General features: G+C 42.8%; 1 protein-coding gene across 1 annotated transcript in view; it reads right to left on the minus strand.

The window, feature by feature from the left end:
* Positions 1–13,996, minus strand: part of MAEA (macrophage erythroblast attacher, E3 ubiquitin ligase) — a 163,423-nt gene that overhangs the window by 100,334 nt on the left and 49,093 nt on the right. The window contains exon 2 of the mRNA XM_089692282.1: positions 11,752–11,934. Within this exon, the coding sequence (XP_089548408.1) occupies positions 11,752–11,934 (183 nt within the window). The remainder of the gene's footprint in view (positions 1–11,751; positions 11,935–13,996) is intronic.

Below are 13,996 nucleotides of genomic sequence, written 5' to 3' on the forward strand. Positions count from 1 at the left end.
AGTCATGGTTCTTGGGCAGGTCACCCCCCCCCTCCTGGCTGGAGCACACTGCTATCTTCACACTATGGCTCTCTCTCCAATTGGCAGCAACTGCAACTTCCCTAAGCTCTCATCAGACCATCATTATAAGGGCTGTGTGTACTTGAACACACACCCTGTTGGTTTTCCACAAAAACCAGGCACTGTGTTGGAGATTTCTTCCCTCCCAAGACACTATGAAATTTCCAAACTACGGAGCTCAATCAAGGAATACGGAAATCCTGAGAAAGCTGTAAAAAGTTTCCTCTGCTCATACTCTATACTCTGGAGTTTCACATGCTGCACACATACAAACCCTGCGTCCTTTTTCCAACCATTTTCTAATCACACACTGTTGCAGAACCTCGCATATATATAATATATATATATATATATATATATATATATATATATATATATATATTACATTATACAAGCAAACACACTTTCATTTGTTCATCTATTTCTTTAGATTTGATCACAAGGTGGTAAGCAAAATGAGTCATTTTAAATGTGTGACCAAGGAACTGATTGGAAACTCTATCAAGACAAGCCTGAACCCGACTTCCATTTCACATATCTTTCTGGAAAGATCAAAAATTCATTATTAAAAACGATGGGGTCATCTAGAATTTATTTACAACAAGCATCATCAATAACGGGCAGGAAGAAAAACCCAGCCTTGTAGAGCGTTAAGTAAAATGCATAGGCTGAGAAGCTGTGAAGGAGCTCCGCAGAGAGTGTGGAGGCTTCTCTATAGCAGTCCAATTCATCAATGTCTGCAGGTCGCTGGATTGAAAAGCAAACATGCTCCGACCAGCATCCATGTAAATCACAGTGATTGGTTTGATGTCTCTTTCATTCACTGAGCTCGGATGGCAGTCACACATTGTTAACTGGATGTTAGCCCGCTTCACATTCTGCTTGCGTAAAGAAATGCCGCCAAGGAATGGCAGCATGGGGAAAAATGAAGTGTAAATGGAATACAAGGCTGTAATCACACTGGGTGTTGCCAGGGCTGTGGAGATCGGGTGCATGGTTTGGTAGAATACAGGCCTGGGCATTGGTTTATACCACTGGATGCCCCATGAAATATTTATGTAATTGTGCATCTGAGTTGCCAAGAAAATTTTTAAGGAATTACACCTAAGCTGAATGTCTGGGAACTGTTGACATTCTTTTAAGGAGTTCTAGAATCTTCCATTGCTGAACATTCCTTCTAAAATTGCCATTTTCCTATCTGTCATGTTAATTATTTGGTGTCAATGCTTTAGGAGTCAATTCCCTGGATCAACTATATACAGTAGATGGGATTTCTGATACTAATTTATAGTACACTTATTCTGAGTCTGAGATTTAAAGAGTACTGACACCAGGCAGAGGTAACTAGAATTTCTAAAATGGCAGCCACTGCCAGAGTAACTTTAAACTGAACCTGTGCCAAGTGTACTTTGGTGAAAGATAGAGGCAACAGTGGAGGAGGATAAGGCAGACAATGGTGGAGAATAGAGGGGACATCAGAGAAAGACAGAAAAGAGAGAGGAACAGTGGTGGGGAAGAGGGGACAGTGGAGTATACAGCTGACAGGGATGGAGAATAGGGGACAGTGATGGAGGATACAGGAGACAATGGGACAGTGGAGGGGGTTGGAGGAGACAGTGCAGAAGGATAAATGGACAGTGGTGGAGAATAGAGGGACATTGGTGGGGGATAGAGTGAACAGTTGCCCAAGATAGTAGGGACTGTGGAGGGGGATAAAGGGGTCAGTCGGGCAGTGGTAGATGATGGACGGACAGTGGTTGAAGATAGAGGGAATGTAGTAGAGGATAGGAGAACAGTGAAGAAGGATATGGGAATTGTGGTGGAGGATCTATAGACAGTGGTGGGCAATACAAGGACAGCTGTGGGAGATAAAGAGACAATGATGGGGAACTGAGAGGACAATGGTAGAAGATAGAGGGGATAGTGGTATTGGATAAGAGGACACTGGTGGAGAACAGAGGGGACAGTGAAGGATGACAGAGGCAAGGGATACAGAGACTTGCCAATTTTGCTACGTAAAGCGGACTTCCACTCTGTAAAAAAAATAAAAGTCAGAAGCTACAAAAACTGTAGCTGCTGACTTTTAAAAAACAGTCACTCACCTGTCCCACGATCCCGCAGTGTCCCCGCTGCAGCCCGTTTCACCGGCCGCCCTGTATTCCTGGAGCCGACATCTTCAGTGTGGGCAACCGGCTGTAACAGCTTGCGGCTTGACAGCCGGGTGCCCACTGTGCCTGCACGAGTAGCGCCGTGCTTCCTGAATGGCCCCATCGTCTTCTGGGACCTGTCACGTGTCCCACAAGACTACGAGGAGGGAGGGTAGGAGGACAACTTCTGCTTCCGATTGCCTAGGCGATCACAGCGAAAATGGGAGCGGGTACCTGTCAATTTCAGGTACCCACTCCCCAAAGATGCCAATCCTTAATGAGGAGCGAGGGACCAATCTTTAAAGCGGAACTTCCCCTTCTGGGTGGAACTTCGCTTTAACAGTGCAGTATCACTCGTAAATAAACAGCAGGTGCTGTAAGGTGTTAAAAAACTGACTGAAATCCAATCACACAGACTCTGCTGTGATTTTTGCGGATTAATTACTTCACAGTACATGTAGCTAAAAAGGTTAAGGATGGCTTGTTTTAATGTTCTTACTTCTAGGTAAAATATATGAATAATTAAATGTCCATAGTACATTTCCTTTAAATGTCTGGGTACATTTTAGAGGAAAATTTGGGGCTGTCATCATAATTCTGTCTTTACTACCTAGCATGCAGCCAATCTAAAAAGTCATTATCTTTAGTGGTGCACCGAAATGAAAATTCTGGTGTCGAAACCGAAAATTCAAAATGCACTTGGCCGAAAACCGAAACCGAAATGTGCAGTTTATAAAAATGAATATATATTTTTTGGACTAAAATACACTGATTACAAAAAACAGACAAAAAAACAATATATAACTCAATTTTTTTGTAAAATATGAAAAAGGATGTTATGGAAATAGATACCCAACATGTCATGCTTTAAAATTGCACGCACTAGTGGAATAGCGTGAAACTGCGGTACTTAAAAATCTCCATGGGTGATACTTTAAAAATTTCTACAGGTTAGCAGTGTAGTTATAGAGGAGGTCTAGTGCGAGAATTATTGCTCTTGTTCTGACGTTCGTGGCAAAACCTCACATGTGTGGTTTGAACGCCATTTACATATGTGGGCATGGCCTAAGTATGCGTTCACCACTACGTGCGAGCACAGGGGGACGGGGAAACTACAAAGGTTTTTTTTTCTATTTATTTATTGGGGGGTTTTGTGTTTGTTTTTTTTGCACTGTCCCTTTAAAAAAAAATGTAATCACTTTTATTCTTATCACAAGGAATGCATGCATCCCTTGTGATAGAAATTAGTGACAGGTCCTCTTTATGGCGAGATATGGAGTCAATCAGATCCCTTATCTCTCCTCTACAATGGAAAGCATTGGATAAAAAAAAACAAAAAAACATTGATCTAGTGCTTTAAAAAAAAATAATAAATAAATAAAAAAAGGCCAGAACGGGAAGTGACATCGCTTCGGCCCTCCAAGGGCATAGAGACGAGTGGTGGCCATCTTTCCTTCACACATCTTTATGCCCAGCGCTGGGATCGATGGTTTCTCAAGTAAGGCTGAGAAGAACTACCAAGCAGCGGCTGGTGACGGCAGTGGCGGGCGGCGGCTATGGCGTGTGGGTTTTTTCTGCACCTATATTGGTGCTTATTTTAATTCCGGCCAACGGCCAAAAGGGGTGTTTTCGGCCAAAACGTTTTGGCCACCGAAATGTCGGTGCATCCCTAATTATCTTGTTCTGTATACTTGTTTCAGATGAGTGACTTATTAACCTCTTCACGGCGGCCGAACACCAATGTGCGGCCTCCCGGCGTCTGGGCCTAGACACCGAACGGCCGCACATTTGCATTCTATTAAAAAAAAAAAAAAAAAAAAAAAAAAAAAAAAAAGACGTGCTGAGAGTGCGCGCCCTGCGCACTCCCAGCACACATGTCCAGTACTCACGTAAAGGTCCCGATGTCCTCTTTCGATCATGTGACCATGTGTCACGGCGGTCACATGACGCTAAACCCCGCCCCGCCTCCCGGCTTCTGAAACCCGGGAGGCGCTGGCGTGAAGGGGTTAAGTAGTGAAGCTAGAATAGGGATGACATCTCCAAATACCGTACTTTTAAAAATAAATTGGCTCCCATATCTCCATCATCACAGGTTCCTTGTAAGTGAATACAAAGACATGGTTCCTAACTGCCCCCATTTCACACTTGATTTTTTTGTCTCTATGTTCTCTACAATAGCTTGAGGTGATTGTAGTCATATTAGTGCACTTGTAGCAGTACTCAAATGTTTCTGCACTCTACAATAGTGCTTCCTTTAGGCATGATGTATACACAAGAAAACATTGAGGATAAAGTAGATGTAAATCCTAACTAAATGACGTTTACTTTTTAAAGCCCTACCATATAAAAAAAAATACCATTTTTACTTTATTGAACCTCAGTGCTACTGATCTACTGCAGCTTCTCTGAAGGCTACATGGCATACCCAGAATGTAAATGTGCTAAACCTTTAGCAAAAGTGAATAGCTGACACTCTGTAGTCTTTAGAAAGCTTACAAAGCACACTGGAAACACAGAAACATAGACCGTGTAATGCAAATATTGACTTCAGCTTTACAAATCATATATTTTCCTGCCCTCTCTGGCCTTCTGCGCATCTTTATTGATCCTGATAGGTGATACAAGGCTTTGCTGACCTATAGTAAGGCCACAATATGACCTTAAAGAAGAGGCTGCTGTTTGTATCATTGAGTGCTCTGGGTTTCTAAAGCTGTGTGTAGAAACCTCTAGGTACCCACATGGTTAAGCTCCTTTACAAAAAGCACAGGTTAAATGTGTCTAAACCCAAAAATAAAAAATGTGATATGTTGCTGCTTAAGCCCCGTACACACAGGCTGAATGTCGGACGGTACTGGCTGGTTCAACAAAAATTGGCCAACATTTAGCCAGCTCAACAAAAATTGGCCAACAGTGTGTACACCAGCCTAGCTGGCTTCTGTGGAACAGGCATTCTGGAAAACCAGCATCCCATCAGTGCTGGCAGCCAATGGCTATGATTGCCAACTGGTGTATTCTGGCGGAAGGGCAGTCCCCCTGTCAGAACACGATAGCTCAGAAGGGAGATCTATGTACTAACATCGGATAGTTACAGTTGCAAGAAAACGTATGTGAACCCCTTTGGATTACGTGGAGTTTTGCATGAATTGGGCATAAAATGTTCTCTGAACGTCATCTACCGTATTTTTCGCTCCATAAGACGCACCTGACCATAAGACGCACCTAGGTTTTAGAGGCGAAAAACAAGAAAAAAAAATATTCTGAACCAATGGACTGCAGACATAGTACAGGAGATGACCAGAGACTGCGGACACAGTACAGGGATGACCAGAGACTGCGGACACAGTACAGGAGATGACCAGAGACTGCGGACACAGTACAGGAGATGACCAGAGACTGCGGACACAGTACAGGAGATGACCAGAGACTGCGGACACAGTACAGGGATGACCAGAGACTGCGGACACAGTACAGGAGATGACCAGAGACTGCGGACACAGTACAGGGATGACCAGAGACTGCGGACAGAGTACAGGATATGACCAGAGACTGTGGACACAGTACAGGATATGACCAGAGACTGTGGATACAGTACAGGAGATGACCAGAGACTGCGGACACAGTACAGGAGATGACCAGAGACTGCGGACACAATACAGGATATGACCAGAGACTGTGAACACAGTACAGGAGATGACCAGAGACTGCGAACACAGTACAGGAGATGACCAGAGACTGCGGACACAGTACAGGAGATGACCAGAGACTGTGAACACAGTACAGGAGATGACCAGAGACTGCGGACACAGTACAGGAGATGACCAGAGACTGCGGACAGTGCAGTGAATGACCAGAGACTGCCGACCTTTGGGGAGGGAGGGGGAGCGGGTACCTGAATTTGACAGGTACCCGCTCCCACTTCTGCGGAGCTGTCCTTCCCTCTTCTTCCCGGGCCGGCTTCTGTGACAGCCAGGTGCCCACTGCGCATGCGCGAGAAGCGCTGCGCTTTGTGAATGGCCCGGCGCCTTCTGGGACCTGTCATGTGTCCCAGAAGACACCGGATCATTCACAAAGCGCAGCACATGCGCAGTGGGCACCCGGCTGTCACAGAAGCCAGCGCGGGAAGACTGTGCAGCGCTGGAGCGAGGAACAGGTAAGGCCCTGCAGGAGAGAACAGCTGAGCGGCCAGCCCGGTATTCTGACATGGTGGCAGCAGAAATACCGGACCGGCCGCTTTATAGTCGCTCCATAAGACGCACTGATGTTTTCCCCCATTTTTTGGGGGGAAAAAAGTGCGTCTTATGGAGCGAAAAATACGGTATGTCACAACAATAGAAGAACACAGTCTGCTGAACATAATACTAGAATTCATTTTCCCATCAATGACAACAATCCGTCCAGGCCCTGAGGCAGCAAAGCAGCCCCAAACCATGATGCGCCCTCCGCCATGTTTTACAGTGGGGATGAGGTTTTGATGTTGGTGTGCTGTGCCTTTTTTTCTCCACACAGTGTTGTGTGTTCTTCCCAAACAACTCAATCTTGGTTTCATCTGTCCACAGTATATTTTGCCAGTAGTGCTGTGGAACATCCAGGTGCTCTTTTGCAAACTTCAAACGTGCTGCAATATTATTTTTGGACAGCAATGGCTTCCTCCGTGGTGTCCTCCCATGTACTCCATTCTTGTTGAATGTTTTCCTTATTGTAGATGTGTCAACAAAAATGTTAGCATGTGCCAGAGATTTCTGTAGGTCTTTAGCTGACACTCTGGGATTCTTCTTTACCTCATGCAGCATTCTGCACTGTGCTCTTGCAGTCATTTTTACAGGACGACCTCGCCTAGGGAGAGTAGCAGCAGTGCTAAACTTTCTCCATTTGTAGACAGTCTGTCTTACCGTGGACACATGAACATCAAGGCTTTTGGAGATACTTTTGTAACCCTTTCCAGGAGGAGCCACACCATGCCGTGACGTCATGTCGCCGGAGCAACATGGAGCTCCGGCCGCCATTATTTACTACCAGCTGGTCAGTCCTCTTACAGACTACTGTCTGCAATGTTTTACACATTTTATGTGATGCACCTTTCTGAATAAAATTTTTGTTTAACATACTACACTATGGGAGTGTCCTTGTTGCCCCCTGGGGGAGTGTTCTAGCCTGCAGACCCACTACTAGGACGGATCACCACCTACCACCCAGGCCATTCGGAGTGACAGCACCCACTAGGACCATACAGGTGTATCTTAGTGAGAAGGACAGCTCATCTGGGTTCCGATAGAAGGAAGACCTCCTACCACCTGGCATCAGGATAATTATATACAAGGCGCATTTAATATGCGCGTCCGGTGAGTGCGCATTTCATTATCACCTCTATCCGGACAACGAAGTCACCTCTATTATCCATATTTATTTATATCTATGGGACTACTTCTTATCCTTTATTTAATTTGATTTATTTTATTGTATTTTATCAATTCTTGATCGTAGGTCTTCTGAGAGCTCTTTTCTGTGAGGCATGGTTCACATCAGTGCTTCTTGAAACCAGTAAACCCAAAACAGGTGTGTGTTTTCTAAGGGCAGGACAGCTGTCAGCAACACATCCAATATCATCACACTGACTGGAGTCAAGGTTGGCTCACTCCTGGCTCCAATTAGCTCTGGGAGAAGTCATTAAGCTAGGGCCTCACATACTTTTTCCTCCCTGCACTGTGAATGTTTACATGTTATATGCAATTAAACCATGGCAACATCTAATGTTTGTGTAGTATAATGTTCAGCAGACTGTGTTCTTCTATTGTTGTGACTTAGATGACGTTCAGAGCACATTTTATGCCCAATTCATGCAAAACTCCACATAATCTCAAGGGGTTCACATACTTTTTCTTGCAACTGTAGTACAGCGAGCTCCTTCTGAGCTCTTCAGTATATTTTCATTCAGCCCGCTGGATTTAACGAGGCACTACTAGTACTTAGATGTGGTGGCTGTATTAGTTTCCTTTATTTTATTTTTTTTTTTAATCTTGGTGATCCTGACAATAACACACTTTCTACCGTAGGGTGACAACACTCACTCTCTGTACTACATATATGGAAATGCAGCGTTGTCACCCTAAGCTACTCTCCTGATATGGACTACAACACCCCTTCCCTCCCCCCCAGCCCCCCTTCATCTACATTACATACAGAAAAGAGGTATTTGAGTTCACAGACAATATAGCTTGTTTCTGGGTTTACTTTTTGATACTGGGTTTCTCTCAGCATCAAAAAGGTTTTTTTCTGTACTTACAGAAAATGTTCTTAGCCTTAAAAAAAAAAAAAAATCTAAGGCAGTTACCACATACAAGGACTAGAAAGATGCAATATTACATTTTTCTTCTTGGGTTAAATTAAATTTTGATTTTAAAAATGTCAGCATAAAGCCAAATCAAGTCTTTATCCAGATAGAACGTTCCTACCTAACCTTTACCTTTAGCTCTAATTATTTCCGAATTCCCTGCTATGCCATTCTTAAAATCAAAGTTAGGCTTCAGTACTTTAAATGCTGGAGACTGACTGATTTTAATAGGTGTCATTTCAGGATCTAGTACTCCGGTAATTATTTACATTTTCTGCTGCTCTATAAAAACTAACTCCCTAGGTTTTTCTGAAGGATTGGTCAAAGTATAAGATTTCCCTGCTGAAGAAAATTATATCTGTGAAAATGACAGCACTTCAAATTATTTGCCTTTTTTTTTAATCTTGTGCTTTTCCAAATATTGTTAGCAAACAAACGACTGATACATTACGGTAGCATAATAATTTCAAATGGCTAAATGTCATTTGAAGACTTCCCTGATTATATTGAAATGGAAACCCTACAATATATCATGGGCTGTCTTATTCATTAAATATGTTACGTGGGTAACAGAGACGGGTAAATAAAGTACATTTTATCATTATAATTTAAACTTTGTCTCTGTAACAGAAATACAATCTACGTCAATACTGTGGCTAGAATCTATATTTAAAAATTAGTCATTCCAGAGCTTAAATTTCCTGCTGGGAGTTCAACTTTAAAGTGATATTAAATCCTCTGTTGTTTAAGCACTTTCAGCAACTGATTTAATGATTTACTGAGTTTGCAGCTTCTTCATCCTTTAATTCTTGCTTATGTTCCATTTTAAGCTGCTGCCATGACTGCTGACCCAAGTTTCCTGTTTCGGGGTGGCTCCTTTCTCTTTCAGCGTCTTACAGAGCCACTCTTGTATGCAGAAACTAGAGTTGTGTCTCCCTACACTGTGTACACCAATAGAAACACATAACCCAATAGCCTAGGATGGCAAGGCTCTCCCCTGCTCCTTTTTTCTCCCCACACCCATCTGCAAGCTCAAAGACTGGCTCCAGACTGCACTGTCCATTGTTAACTCTTTCCTGGGAAAAGACAGAGAAGGTAGCACTGCTCCAGGTAGGCTCGCCACTCCCACAATCCTTCAATGTGTGTGCTGGCCCAGCTCACACACTTGTGTTACAGATCGAAGGAAAGTCCGGAAGGCTGCACTGAAGCACATATCAACTTTATTGTACAGAGAAGCAGCTTAAAAACACCATACTGTATGCCAGTGGGAGAAAAAAAAAATAATCATGCATATTGTGTTAACCTCAGTGCTTAATCATAACCCTCTTTATAGTTATGAGCTGAGATAACTGGAAGTTCAGGGAAGCAGCAATGAGACAGCAGAAACTAAAAGCATTAAAAGTTTATTGGGAATGTCTATTTTATTGTGAGCAATGTGTTACGCTAAACACTAAGGGTTTAGTACCACTTTAAAGTAGCTGCAGTACCATTTAGAAGTTGATCCACTTTATGAAACACATTGATCGGTAAATTTACAGTCTGACAAACCTAAAGATAGAACTTTCTATTTTAGGTGTACTGACGGAATTGGGGCTGCTGCAGTGATTAGATAAGTGGTGTGGTCTGTCAAACTATAAAGCACATGTGTTGATGGCTTGAAAAAAAATACACACACACCTCAGCATAAATGAGTACACCCCTTTTGAAAAGTAAGATTTTCATCAATATCTCAATGAACACAAGAACAATTTCCAAGATTTTGACAAAACTGAGTTTTATAGAACATTTGTTTAGCTCTTTACATGACAGTAAGGTTAATGATATAAATTAGATTACAAAATCTTTAGTTTTACTCAAATTAGTAGATGAAAAAGGGAATAAACCCTACAACAAAAACAAACCATCTAGTATTTGGTATGACCTCCATGATTTGGCAACATCTATCTTTTTCCATTCTTCAAGAACGACCTCTTTTAGAGCCTGGATACTGGATGGAGAGTGATGCTCAACTTGTCTCTTCAGAACTCCCCATAGGTGTTCGATTGGGTTCAGATCAGGAGACATACTTGGCCACTGAATCGCTTTCACCCTGTTCTTCTTCAGAAATGCAACAGTGGCCTCAATGTTTTGAATCATTGTCATGTTGGAAAAGTGCACAACGACCAAGTTCATGGAGTGATGGTAGCATCTTCTCTTTTAATATAGAGAAGTACATCTGTGAATTCATGATGCCATCAATGAAATGCAGCTCCACTAGCAGCACTCATGCAGCCCCACAGGAGGACACTGCCACCACCATGTTGCACTGTAGGCACCATGCATTTTTCTTTGCACTCCTCACCTTCGCAACGCCATACAGTTTTGAAGTCATCAGTTCCAAAAACATTTAGTTTAGTCTCATCACTCCAGAGTACAGAGTCCCAGTAGTCATCGTCTTTTTCAGCATGGACCCTGGCAAATTCTAGGTAGGCTTTTTTGTACATGGGCTTTAGGAGAGGCTTCCTTCGTGGACAACACCCATGCATGCCATTCCTCTGCAGTGTATGCCGTATTGTGTCACAGGAAACAATCACCCCAGTTTGGCTTTCTACTTTTTGAGCCAACTGCAGTGAACTTGCATGGTGATTTTTTTCAACCCTTCTCATCAGAAGATGCTCCTGTCAAGGTGTTAACATCCATGGATGGCCTGGATGTCTCTGTGAGATGGTTGCAGTTCCATCTTTGTATCACTTTTGCTACAGTGTTCTGAATGATAAGTAAAGCTTTGCTGATCTTCTTGTAGCCTTCACCTTTCTTGTGTAAAGACATTATTTTCTTTCTCAGGCCTTTCTCTTCCATGTGGTGCCATTGCTGACAGCATAAAATGGGAAGGTGTTTTCTTTAAGAAACGTCCTTTTATAATCAGCTGTCTGCTGGACACCTGTTTAATTAATAACTCGACTCACCTGTAATTGAATTCTTGTTAATTAGGATTTTGTTGTCTAAAATGTAGCTTTGCTCCTAAGACTTTTATTGGTGTGTATTCATATTTGCAACATGGTCTTGAATGAAGTGCAAGTTAACAAATCTTATGGGAGTATTTTGTAGTATAGTGTCCCATAGAAAATGTCGATTTTTAAAGGTAACTAAAGGTTTTCTGACAAATCTGTTGGGGTGTACTATACATTATATATATTAAATAACAAGTGACAAAAAAAGCGATTCAGAAAGATTTACCTTTCTCTTAAGGACACTCAGTTTCTCCACCACCCCGTCCAGCAGGCTAACTACAGAGTCTACAGCAGGGCAGCTGCTCAAAGTCTTCTCCAGTTCCGCCACAACCATAGTGACGTGGCTTGTCTCTCGGTCAATGTTCTTCTGTGCCGCCCGAAAGCGCTTGTTCAGTGTCTCATAGGGTACCTGGAAAATAAAACATGTCATATGGCATTACAGTGGTGCTCAAAGGCAAGTCCTCCAGTTCTCATGTAGAGGCCCGCCTGGGGGCAGTATAAAGCTAAACTGTTAATAAATGATATATCTGCTCCTTGAACCACTTCAAGTCCGAACACTTTCACCCTCTTCCTGTCCAGGCCAAATTTCAGCTTTTAGGTCTATTACACTTTGAATGACAATTGAGCGGTCATACAACACTGAACCCATATGCATTTTTTATCATTTTTTTGAGACAGATAAAACTTTATTTTGGTGGTATTTATGCACCACTGGGATTTTTTTTTTTTTTTTGCTATATAAATGAAAAAATTCCAAATTTTTTCTTTAAAAAAAAAAAGTGTTTTTCTTATAAAATTTTGCAAATAAATAATCTTTCTTCATCAATCTTGGCCAAAATGTATTTTTGATTCCGATCGCCCGACGCCCAGGACATATGTAGTTCCAGGCACCGGGCAGGTAGTTTTTCCTCCTTCTTTAGACCTGCTGCAGGCAAGCAGCAGGCTCACCTTTCAGGTGAAGCAATTAGCGGCAGCGCTGCCGCCGATTGCATTCACACAGTGCCAGCCTCCCGGGCGTGAGGTTTCCCATGCTCGGCTTGCCCATCTGCGGGACCAGCTCGCAGTCGGCTAGAAAGGAGGGAGAAGAGCGGACAAGGCCACTCCTCTCCCCTTCTTGTGCTGACCCGGAAGTGACATTACGATGTCACTTCCGGGTCCCCGTTGAGAGATTGTAATACAATCCCAGGGAATGCACGTAATATGGTACAGATGTAACCAGATTACATTCAGTGGAGCAGAGGAGAGACATGCAGGGTCTTTTAGACCTTGGATGTCTCAAAGAGAACCTGTAACCAAAAATCAACACACAGGGGACTTTGTCTCCTATGTGATGAAAACAAAAAAAAAGTAAAAAAAAAAAAATGAAAAAAAGCTGGTTTTTTTCTATTGTAAAAAATGAAAGTTGCACCCAAGCACATACCATCCCCCCCAAAAAAATATTGAGGCTCTCCACCCCCACATATACGCACATAGCAACGTAAAAGCACACGCTGGGGCGCCTACGCATGAAACCATCGATAGCGATACACACGTCACATATTGTCGCACACACCAGAATGAGAGCAATCATTCTAGCACCAGAACTACTCCGTATCGCTAAACTGGTGACCTATAAGGAGCTTTAAATCTCTCGACCAATATAGGGTACTGAAGTTCGTCGCCATTTCACAAGCGTGCACAAATTTAAGGTTTTACAAGTTGGATATCCATTTACTCTCTGCAACCTCTTCCTTTATATTTTACAAAAAAATAGGGTAAGTTATTGCTTTTTGTGCCCTAAAATTTTGTTTTTGTTTTTAAAAGCCTCTCGACATTCCTTAAATCACCTCCGATTTAAATACGATTTTGGTTAAAACATTTTTTTTTTTATCAGGACAAGTAGATTGGGCCCCGATTTAGTCCCTAGACAAGTAGTTTTTTCAAACATTTCTACATTTAGTAAAAAAAAAAAAAATCACCCAAATTAGTTTATAACCAAAAATTATAATTTTTCATTGGCCAATCAGTGATCAGATGAATCGGGACCTCACACAGAGGTCCCGTACAGCAATCAGTGTTTGTCTGTGTCCGATTGCGGTGCCACATGCTCCCAGGGAGCACGCACAGGCAATGAGTGCGGGTGACATTTAGAAACGTCAACCTGCTTTGGCAGTGCTCCCGTCTGGCCGTTTATGTGATGAGCCGGACAGGAAGTGGTTAAGACACACCTTTGGAGAGAAGTATGAAGAATATATTGCTACACTGGCATTCCAGATGGCACAAACTGAATGTCCCATGATTCATCGGTACCCAAGTGGTGCTCTAGATCTACAGTACTAGTGGATTTATCCTATAGTCATTTTAATCACTTGCAGACCGCCGCCTGCAATGTACTGCGACCAGTCGGCCCATACAGGAACAGCGATACACCTGTACTTTGCCGGCCTCTTTCGGGTACAAGGAGCATGGGTGCCCACCAGCTCCCTCTATGA

The sequence above is a fragment of the Staurois parvus genome, unplaced genomic scaffold, assembly GCF_062004578.1.
Source record: "Staurois parvus isolate SC_StPar_1 unplaced genomic scaffold, SC_StPar_1.0 ptg000581l, whole genome shotgun sequence".
NCBI classification, from domain to species: domain Eukaryota; kingdom Metazoa; phylum Chordata; class Amphibia; order Anura; family Ranidae; genus Staurois; species Staurois parvus.